The following is an 11,144-nucleotide window of genomic DNA, read 5'->3' as shown; positions in this document are numbered from 1 at the left end:
TTGTTATTGTTTTCATTTTCCGCTTCATTGCGTCACTGACATAATGATTTGCTTTTAACTGCGCAAATTTGTATCTCACCATTTACCCGTAATTACACGAAATATGCTCGGCCCCTGTTGGGTTGAGCTGCGCGTAAGTGCACTGGGGTGTTTGAGAAGCGTGTTGTAAATATTGTTTGTCATTTAAAAAACGCGCAAATCCATTGTCCTGCCACAATTTGTTGTTGCTGTTGCTAAAACGTGTCGTCGCCGCTGATTTAATTTTGTTTTCGTCGTTATTGTGGGTTTGTTGTATTGCCGGCACGTGTCCGGACGTCGTCCCACACATCGCCGATTGCTGCTTTCCGGCCGCTGCTCATATCCCGTTATTTCGTTAGAGTGCCAATCTAATGCGCAGCATGTTATTCTATTTTGCAACACATCCTTTCGGAAAGCAAATGAACAAATTGACCGCAGCAAGTTGCTCTCACATATTGTTCAGCGACGAAAGTCGATTGAAGCCTTGAGAGCACAGTGTTTTGCTATCGGCTATTATTTACGCTAACTCTACACAGTTGGCCGTTCGGCTCTAAAATGTCGAACTACACAACTCTCCGGTAACTGTTTGGTGGATAACTGTTTTATGAGAGGCCTAGGATTGCAGAAGGGCATGTCATCGTCGTTGTCTTTGGCATGCTGGTCAAACATCGAACGCTCCACTGGCGATCACATTGGAAAATGAGATATGTATGTACCTGCACCGGAGTTTGTTGTTGGTTTTTTGTTTTTGGTTTTTTTGTTTTTGATCTCTTGTTGTTGCTGTAGTGTGGTCCATCAGCTCTGTACGACCTTTGGCTCAGCACAATGGGCTGTGGGGTTAATGATTATAGAGGGGAACGCAAAAGTTCGACTCGCCTGAGCCCCCCAACGCCGTAACGCCACCTTTGCTTCCCAATGCGGACCAGTGTCGCATAACACCCTAGGTTAGGAGGTGGTAGCTCTTGGTGGTCGCACACATGCGATCTCTAGCAATCAGCTTAAGGGGTGCCATGAAGTACGGCTTACTCCGGTCGAGAGGGACCGGGAATGCCTGTGACTGAGGTCCCTGCACCAAATTTGAAGATGCCATTCGTAGAGAGATGGCTATGACAGCTTAGCGCGGAAGGCAGGATTTCTTGAGCAAAAGTGTGGATTCTCTGCTCTCAACAGCGTGCTTTCTTCTCAGTTTTAAACAAAAGTGAGATAAAAGAAGGGATAATCCTCTCATAAAGCCTTTGAAAATCTCACTTGTTTTATAGTTTAATGAGAACACCTCGGTTTATATGGAATATTCAATATAAGCAATAGTTTTTCTCTCAATTTTACTTCCCTCGCCCACTGTATTTCCCATCCAATTGGTTTTGGTTGTGATTTGTGCGCGTGAGAGCGTGTAAAGTGCGTGTAATCATAGTCAAAAAAACAGCGTTGCACCAACAAATTATAAAAGCTAACAGCATCAATAACAATAACACGTGCAATCGTAGTTATAAAATAGTCATTAAGCATTTAATAGTCGGCGTGTCGGCAAGTTCGACTTACAAGCGCTTGTACAAGCATCGTTGAGCGCCAGCAGCCGTCCGACCACGCATTCAAGCGAATTGGTTTTCGACGTCGCGGTTGTATGAGGTCTCTTTCATGACTGCCGTCGCTACTCCTGCTGAGGTGGTGGTGGTGGCGTTGTTGTCTTCGGCATCGGTGTTTATGTTTTGTGGTTTGGGTGACGCGTGTCACGCGGCTCATCACTCATACAACCGCCGAGCGGACTGCTTCAAATACCTATTCTCAGCGCCTTTATATAACTTTCCCATGTGTTGTTGACTTTTCCCTTTGAACACTGCTCTGTTGTAGTTTCGGATCGCCCTCACATTGTTTGTGTTATAAATTATGAGCAAAATTTTAAAATGATTGCGCGATAAGAGTGTCTATCAGCCGTTATTTAGCACAACCCGCGTTTGTTTCGCGTAAACTACCCCACTTAATTGCGGTTGCATTGACTTTTACAATTTTTACGATTATAAAACTTATCTCACACGAAGAAAAAACTTTGTATTTTAACAGGGTGGGATTAAAAAAAAGAAACTACATTATAAAGTAAGCCATGTTTTGTGTGGGAAATTATTTCTTAGATTTTTAACGCCGGATTATTCTACTAAAACCATAGTGTGCTCGAAATTTGAAAGGAATACTCGTAAACCCGGTTTTGTGTGGGGTCAAGGTCTCTGGTTTCTTGCTTGTAGATATTTTGACACCGGATTGATAGACGATAAGTAAATTCCGTTCATACCACAGTCGGGATTACGTAACCGGAATAGACCCGGACTTTTATCCGTCAAAGTACTGTCAACTCGGCAGCATTTTACAAAATTTTGCGAAGAACCATAGTCCACTCTCACGATAGTCGAGTCTATGTAATCGAAACGGACCCGGTTGTTTATCCGACCAAGGACTAGAAACATGGCATCTTTCTTCAAAATTGATAAGTCTAAAAAGATTATATCGAGGCGTAGGTGTATGGTTTCTTACAACTTTTAATGCCAGCTAAATAGATGATAACCATATTCCGGCACAGAACAATAGGGTCTTCGTTATCGGAACGGACCCAGATTTGCATCCGTCAAAGTACTGTCAACTCGGCAGCATTTTTAAAAATTATGCCAAAAACCATAGTCCGCTCCCAGGGTAATCGGGTCTTATCCGGCCAAGGACTATCAACTCAACAACTTTCTTCAAAATTGATGAGTCTAAACAGATTATGGCTAGGTTTAAGTCTCTGGTTTCTTACAACTTTTAATGAAGGCTCGTTAGATGATAATTATATTCCGTTGAATCGATAGTCGGGTCTATGTAACCGGAACGAACCCGAACTTTTAACGGTCAAAGGGCTATCAACTCGACATCATTATTAAAAATTTTGTTAGGAACCATAGTTCGCCTCCACGGTAGTCGAGTCTACGTAGCCGGAACGGAATTTAATCACCAAAGCACTACGAGCTCGGTAGCATTCTTAAACATTTTGTCTGAAACCATAGTCCGCTCACACGTTAGTCGAATCTACGAACTCGATTGTTGTTTATCCGACCAAGCAGTAGCAATTTGGCATCTTTCTTCACATTTAGATCAGTATTGTTTACTGCTGCTACAACAACAATAGCGGTAAGCATAGTATGCTAGAAATTAGTAGCGAAAACTCAACAACATCTGCGAAATCTCTGGCGAAACTGCAAGCAGTCACTTATCATCAAATTTTAACACGATCGTTTGCTTGTGGTACTATTATTTTTATCAGCACTGTGTCAACGTGTTTGTTTACTTTGCGATAGCTCCTAAAGCTAGTGAAACGAGTCGCTTTAATCGCTGGTATTGTTTAACCAAAATACACTTGCTTTACCGAGCACCGCTGAGCATTAGTTTAGCATTTTACGGCCGTTCATTTGTAACGTAAAATATCTCTCATTAATGTGTAGGCATTCAGTTGTTACTCGTACCGCTTAGAGGCTAGACCATGAAACTATTGCTTGGCGTATTAGCTTTGGTGGGCACACTCGTCGTTGTTGTCGCACTGGTGACATCAAAGTCCATCACAGCCGATTCGTTGCCGCGCGTCACTATTCCCGGTCAAGGTGCAGTACTCGGCAGTGTCGCTGAAACATTATGGACGAAACAGAAGTTTAACTCATTCCGTGGTATTCCCTATGCGGAATCGCCAAGTGGTGAACTGCGTTTCAAGGTTAGTTTACAGTGTGCGAAGTGCCTAGTCCAGTGTTAGTTGTTACAGAATATTTAAAAATAATCGGCGTGTGTCACCTGCATCTATTTAGAAAAAATGCATAATATGGGAAATGTGAAACCAGTCTATAATTTGTGCTGATAATTTAAATATTTGTTTCTATTTGCATTTATAATTAGCGATCTCTGTATTTAGTGCCTTTATACAGCGTCTAGTAATACTACGAACTTTGTTTTGCTAAGCAAGATTTGATAATTTTTTAGCATAAATAATGATTTCTTTAAGGTTTTTGTAGCTTGTGAATTAAATTTCGTTTTAAATATTTATAGTGCTTGGTATGCCATAAAAAGTGTCTTTTAAGTTTGCCACGAAGTTTATAATAGCCAAAAGGAAATATCGGAGACCCTATAAAATATATATACGAGTATAAGTGATCAGCTCGACGAGCTGAGCCGATTTAGTTTCTCTAGTTCTTGAGGCATCGATCGTGAAATTTGGCACACGTCTTTTCCTCTTCAAGCAGCTGCTCATTGTCGCCGATATCCGACGACTATAACATATAGCTGCCATACAAACTGAACGATCGAAAAGAAGTGCTTATATGAAAAACTTTTTTATATGAAGAGATTTTCTCACGAAATTTGGCACAGATTATTATCTCAGGCATTGCTATAATCTCCGAAAAAGTTGTTTAGTTTGGATCGGTGTAATTTGATTAGAAAGTCTCAATGTGATTTCACGAGAAGCTGGCCGCCAGCGGGCTCTATAAAAGAAACGTGTCTGACCAGTGTTTAAGTGACTTTGATATCAAGATGTGATGTGATTTAAAATTCAAGAGGTGACCTCACGTTAAGCTTGCTGTTAGCGAGCTCTTTAAAAGAAAAACAGGCACTGTGACCGGCCAGTCCTTAAGTGATTCTCGTGTAGAGATGTGATGCGATTTAAAAGTCAAGAGGTGACCTCAATGGAATCTGGCTGTCAGCTGGCTCTATAAAAGAAACGCAGTCACCGTGCCTGGCCTGTGCTTAAGCGACTCTCATGTCGAGTTGTGATGTGATTTAAAAGTCTTAAAGTGAACTTAAAGTGACTCTCATGCGATGCGATTTAATAGTCAAGAGGTGACCTCACGGGAAGCTGGCTGCTAGCGGGCTCTATAAAAGAAACGCAGTCACCGTGCCTGGCCTGTGCTTAAATGACTCTCATGTCGAGATGTGATGTGTTTTAAAAGTCATGACGTGACTGTGGACTTGACTAAATGTAAACAAAAAGGCTGTTGACTCTAAATGTAATGAAAAAAGCTAATGGCCTCGGCAAAATGTAAACAAAAGGGCCATTGAATGTAAACTAGGTTTTTTGACTTGGCTAAATGTAAACAAAGGTTGTGGGCTTGGCTAAATGTTAAAAAAGACCATTGACTCTACGTGTTAACAAACAGGTCAATGACATTTACATACAAACCATACAAATTGAACGATCAAACTTTAGATCTTGTATGGAAAACTATTTAATTAACGAGATATCTTCACAACATTTGGCACAGAGAATTGTTCGCGGCCTCTTCTTCGAATAAATTATTTACATCGGACTAATATAGCATATAGCTGCCATACAAACTGAACTGTTGACCTTTCAAATAGAATTTTAGTCTTGAATTCTCTTCCTCGCCCTTTTCCGTTCTCTCCTCTCTCTCTCTCTCACACTTTCCTATCAATACACTTAGCATTGTACTCTCAATAGTCGTGTTCCTCAATCTTGAAACTGAATTAAATGATAACGATTTAAGAGAAAGAAAGAAAAATAGGCACATAGATTGAAACGTGCAAATCGACTCGGTCTTATCTCCGTTAAGTGAAGTGAGTGGCAAAGTCCGAGTATGCATAGGTATATGCTTTCGTAAGCCAAAAATTATGAGTGTACTAGGTACGTATATAATGACGTAGCACCGAACTGCGATAACACTATAGTGATAATGAGTGAACGTCACGGTGGCTCAGTGGTTTGGGTTTTAGTACAGCCAGAGAGTTTTTCGCGCAAGAAAATATTAAATATGTCAGCAAACAAAAATACTATATTTTTACTCTTACTAGCCACCAGTTAGTCGTAGCCCCTGGCAAGGCACCTACGATGCGCGCAACTTCGGCAAACGCTGTCCGGTCATAACAACCGTCGGAAAATTAAATGCTAGCCAACTGCAGGAAGACTTGGAGGATTGTCTAAACTTGAGTGTCTACAGCAAAAAAGTAAGGTTCACACGTACATATATATTTTCTATATCTACATATATACATTATATACTTCATATATATTCCAATAACAGCTCGCGGCCAAGCAGCCGGTAATGTTCTACATTTATGGCGGCGGCTTCACCAATGGCTCCGCCTCCGATCACCCACCACACCATCTGCTGGAGAAAGACATTGTGCTGGTAGTGGCGCAATATCGCGTCGGCGCGCTCGGCTGGTTGACCATACTCACCGAGGACATGCCCGGCAATGCGCCAGTGCTGGATCTGCTTTTGGCCTTGAGTTGGGTGCAAAAGCACATACATGCGTTTGGTGGCGATCCCACGCGTGTTACGATAGTCGGTCAGAGCGCCGGTGCCGCCATGTCTGGTGCGCTGCTGCTAAGTCCGCAAACACCGGAACACTACTTTAAGCGCTCGATTGTGCAATCGGGCGCCATAACGGCACCGTGGGCTATAAATCGCGAGCCATATGCGCAGGTTCAACGCATTTGCGAGGCGCTTCAATGCGCGAAGTGTGAAGATAAGCACGAGGCATACGATTGCCTCAGGCAGGTTGATTTGCTGCAGCTGTTGCGCGTAACCAAAGAGGTGAGTTTTGAGCGCCTGTATTCAGAGAGCTGATTTATTTAATATTTTGTGTGCTTAGGAAAGCTTCAGTCCCGTTATAGGTGATGTGCAGGGCGTGCTGCCAACAGAACCGCAAACACTGTTACGGAATCTCAAGCGCACAGTGCCGTTAATGACTGGCTTCACAAAGCACGATGGCACTTTCGTGCTGGCAAGTAAGTTTTAATCTCAACAAAAATGGATTGAAATCAAACTAATTTGAAAAAAATGTTGAAAACATCATTCAAAATACGTCACAGCGCTTTATGATATGCTTTTGGCAAAGTATGGTAGCATTGCTAAGCTCACTGTGCGCCAGTTCGCAAATACGCTGATCGACTTAGGCAAAGACAGCACTAGCCTCTCTAACAATTTGCTCTTGCGCATGCTCTTCAGACCGGAAATTTTGGATACCAACAATCATACCGCTGCCTGGCCGGCCTATATTGATGTGAGTTAGCATAATCGTCTATTTGCACGTTGCATTATACGCTCATCCACTCCTTATTGCAGATCGCCAACATCATTTATATGAAATCGCCGGTGATTGCCTATGCAAACGAATTGCAGCGGCGCGGTGCCGCAACCGTCTACTTATACAGCTTCGATTATGCCGGCGAGCATACGCGCTTCGGCTATGAGTTGGGTAACTCGCAATATCCCTTTGAGGGTGGCGTACATCATTCGAACGATAATATATATGTGTTTGCCACACATAAACTGAATGCGTATGACACGCAAATCGCAAAGAAAATGGTGGACTTGTGGTACTCCTTCATAGCTGATGGTGTGCCGAGAGTGGCCGATCAACCGGAACTGTCTATCAAAGCCATGGAGAGTATGTATAACTGGAAAATAATGTTCTTTGGTTTATTTAGTATGTATATTTCAGCGGAGTCTGGTCCTTATTTCCACATAAATCAGGTAATGAGCGTGGGCAATGATATTTTAAGCGAGCTCACAGTGACTGTCGACGATCCAGAGCGCTATAAATTGATCAGAACGTTCACTTCGCCGCCAGCATTGCCACCAAGTTTAGCAATTGATTGAAAAATAATTATAGAAATTAGAAAATTTATTTTATTTGGTATGTACTTTAAGTTTCTTATAGCTATTAAATATAAGACTTGACAAGAAAACTGACATTCTATAAAATTAGTGTTCAGTTTTCTGTACACTGAATAGAAGTCCCAAGACGATTTTTACAGTCTGTCAACTCTTGTTTCAGAAAACAAGAAAAAGTACAAATCGGTTAATTTGTATGACGGCTATATGCTATAGCGATCCGATCTGGTTAATTTCTTCGGAGATTGTACCGCTGCCTTGGAGATTAAGACAAGCCGAATTTCGTGATGATATCTCGTCAAATACAAAAGCTTTCTATACCAGTACTGATATTTGAACCTTCAGTTTGTATGACAGCTATATGCTATAGTGATCCGATCTGAACAATTTCTCCGGAGATTATACCGTTGCTTTTGAGATTAACACATGCCAAATATCATGAAGATACCTCGTCAAATGCAAAAGATGTCCATACAGGTGCTGAATTTTGAACGTTCAGTTCGTATGGCAGCTATATGTTATACGTATAGTGATCGGATCTAAATAATTTCTTCGGAGATTATATTCTTGCCTTAGGCAATAATTCTCGTCAAGTTTCGTGAAGATACCTCTAAAAAAGTTTAAACTTGGAATATAATATACGATTCTTATACCCCTTCCCAACACTGTTTCTACTAATCTCCACTATTTTTACTAATCACGCCAATTTTTCCAATTAGCTAAGGCATATGACTTGCTCAATTTGCCTGCCATGAATTTCCATCAAACTAATATATTTCTAGCTTTTAGCCACAAAATTTGCTGCCAAAAAGCGTTTCAAATTCAATTTTAGCTTTAGCCACAAATGCCCGAAAGTTGTTTGCCAACACTATATTTTCGCAACCGAACGTAGCATTTTAATGTACATCGCACATACACACGACAATGAAGTCTGCCTTAGCGCAGCTAAAAGCTCTCTCAAATGGCACTTACTCTTGCTAACTGCCCCCGTCTTAATTTTCATATGTCAACAGTCGACGACAAAATTACGACACCACAAAGTAAACAAATTAACTAAATCATCCAGAAATTGGCAGCGAGTGAAGTGGACCAAGGAAGCGCACCAAATTCAACAGTAGATTTATGCTTTGTGCTCGTATGTGTATTTGTGCTTTTTAGTGTTTGGCTGTGTGTGTTTTTTAAGGTTTGTCTGTGTGTTTGCTTTGTTAGTGTGTGTGTATTTTCTTTTTGCTACTGTCTTCTTTATTGCGCTTTTTGTTTTGCTTAGACTTTGAGGTTTCTGTGGTGTAGCTTTTTGACAATTTTATCTTTTAGCTGTGAATTAGCGATTAGCGCGTAAAGTACATAAGTCGAAAAAGCTGATTTTGAAGCTGAGAAGGATTTGGTGCTTTCTTTTGTATTTTTTTAAAGAGCCAAACTTGAAATGAGAGAAAAGTCAAATGACAAACATTTTGGGAAATCAAGATTCTTAGGAAAATGATGAATACATCTTCCATTGATAAAAAATGGAGTATCCAGGTCTAAAATAAAGCTTTAAGTTCATTAAAAACATTATCTAAAATTTCCTAATAAGCGATATATATATACATTTAAAAAAATTATTGTGAAGTGCATAAGTTGAAAAGCAAATTTTTAAGTTGAAGTATTATGGTGCATACTAAGCTCAAGGTTTATTTTGTATTTTTTTTTTTAAAGAGAAAAAAAGTAAAATGACTTGGTAAACAATAAATCTAACATTGTTAAAAACAACATCAACAACAAAATATCCTACCCAGGACTTAAATAAAGCTTTAAAGCTTAATATTTCCTAAAAAGCCATATCTAAATGGAAACCAATTTATAATTGCATAATTTATTAATTTTTTTAATTGAACTTATTCGCTTTTATTTGTTAACCTACGTTATATCCTCTAGAGAATGAGTTTAAAGAAAATTTATTTTTAACAGTCAGCGTCAGTGAGGACTTAAATTAAAAAATATTTCAGCGAAATGAGAGGTGAAAATATTTTTGAAAATTCAAGCATTTTCGGTGTAAATACGCACTGGTCCGACTTCAATTTTTGGTATATACGGGAACAAGGTTGTCCTTAATTTTTGAGATATCGATCTGAAATTTCGCATACGTTCGTTTCTCACGGAAAAACTGGTCATGCGTCGGAATCGCCGCTATCGGGCTGCTATAACATATAGCTGCCATACAAACTGAACAGTCACAAACACATCTTCGTATGGAAAACTTTTTTTCAAAACGAGATATCAACACGAAATTCGGCATGGGTTACCGGCTATGAAAACGATGCAATCTCCGAAAAAAATATGCAGATCGGAGTACTATATCATATAGCTGCCATACAAACGATCGATTTAACATGACTTGTTTTCTAAAGCAACTGTATAATCTTCGGGAAATTTTTTTCGATCGGACCACTATAGTATATAGCTGCCATACAAACTGATCTGTCAATTTGAAGTCCTTGTATGAAAAACTTTTTTAGCTGACGAGATATCTTTACGAAATTTGGTTAGAATTATTTTTTAAGGCGACTCTACAATTAATGCAGAAATTGTTCAAATGGGATCACTCTCATACAAACGGAACGTTCAACGAAACGTTCTTGTATGGAAAACTTTTGTATTTGATGAGATATCTCCCTGAAATTTGGCATATATTATTCATTAAAGCAACGATATAATTTCCGTAGAAATTGTGCAGATCGGTCCACTATAGCATATAGTTGTCATACAAACGTTCGAAAACATGTCCTTGTGTGAAAAACTTTTGTATTTGAGAAGATATCTTTACAAAATTTGGTGCGAAATATTTTTTAAGGCAACTCTAAAATCTGACCAGAAATTGTTCAGATCGGACTACTATAGCATATAGCTGTCATACAAAGTGACTCATCAAAATCAAGAAAAATAGATTTTTAAAACCTTTTATGCTATAAGAATATACCTGTGAAGGGTATTATAGTTTCTTTATTTTTTGATTTCAATTATTCTCATACATTTTAGCCGCACCATCTCTTATAAGCAGACATCTTAAGCACATTCAGGCTTGAGTTTTGCTGCTGACAAGGCTTTTAGTGTCATTTAAAGTCACAAAATATATTAAAACACACACACAAGTATATATAGTCTTTGTCAGGCTAAGCATATTCTACATTTTATCTATGTAAATGTGTTTGTATTGCTTGTATGTGTGTATGTGTAAGTGATAATTGAATTAGAATGGAAACAACGCCAAATAAAACAAAAAGCGAGAGCGCAAAGAGCATTGGCGTCGCCGCTTGCCAACAGCTTAAATGCCCACTATCCGCAACAACAAAAGGGGAAGAGAGTCAACGCCAACTGTAACTGGTAAAACTTATGTGGCAACAGCATTAGCACATGACTACCACACACACACACATACACACAGGCGAATGCGAGCAACCAAGAATTATTGTGCTTTTAACAAATCCAACATGCATTCGAAATACT

The 11,144-nt window shown here is 39.6% G+C and overlaps 1 protein-coding gene across 1 annotated transcript; it reads left to right on the top strand.

The window, feature by feature from the left end:
- The first annotated feature begins 3,509 nt into the window (after positions 1–3,509).
- On the top strand, positions 3,510–7,735 carry LOC120777747 (glutactin-like). The gene is made up of 7 exons (XM_040109240.1): positions 3,510–3,745; positions 5,833–5,985; positions 6,063–6,578; positions 6,637–6,772; positions 6,857–7,047; positions 7,110–7,434; positions 7,489–7,735. The coding sequence occupies exons 1-7, from the start codon at positions 3,521–3,523 to the stop codon at positions 7,644–7,646; spliced, it is 1,704 nt and encodes a 567-aa protein (XP_039965174.1). The 5' UTR covers positions 3,510–3,520; the 3' UTR covers positions 7,647–7,735.
- Positions 7,736–11,144: the final 3,409 nt, after the last annotated feature.

The sequence above is a fragment of the Bactrocera tryoni genome, chromosome 5, assembly GCF_016617805.1.
Source record: "Bactrocera tryoni isolate S06 chromosome 5, CSIRO_BtryS06_freeze2, whole genome shotgun sequence".
Lineage (NCBI taxonomy): Eukaryota > Metazoa > Arthropoda > Insecta > Diptera > Tephritidae > Bactrocera > Bactrocera tryoni.
The sequence above is the reverse complement of the archived record's forward strand: the minus strand, read 5'-3'. Positions and strand labels throughout refer to the sequence as shown.

Bases quoted from the DNA above. Each gene is read 5' to 3' on its own strand.
- LOC120777747 (XM_040109240.1), top strand. From the start codon at position 3,521: ATGAAACTATTGCTTGGCGTATTAGCTTTGGTGGGCACACTCGTCGTT. The intron at 5,986-6,062 runs GTAAGGTTCACA...TTCCAATAACAG, and splicing joins TGAGTGTCTACAGCAAAAAA to CTCGCGGCCAAGCAGCCGGT. The intron at 7,435-7,488 runs GTATGTATAACT...TGTATATTTCAG, and splicing joins GTCTATCAAAGCCATGGAGA to CGGAGTCTGGTCCTTATTTC.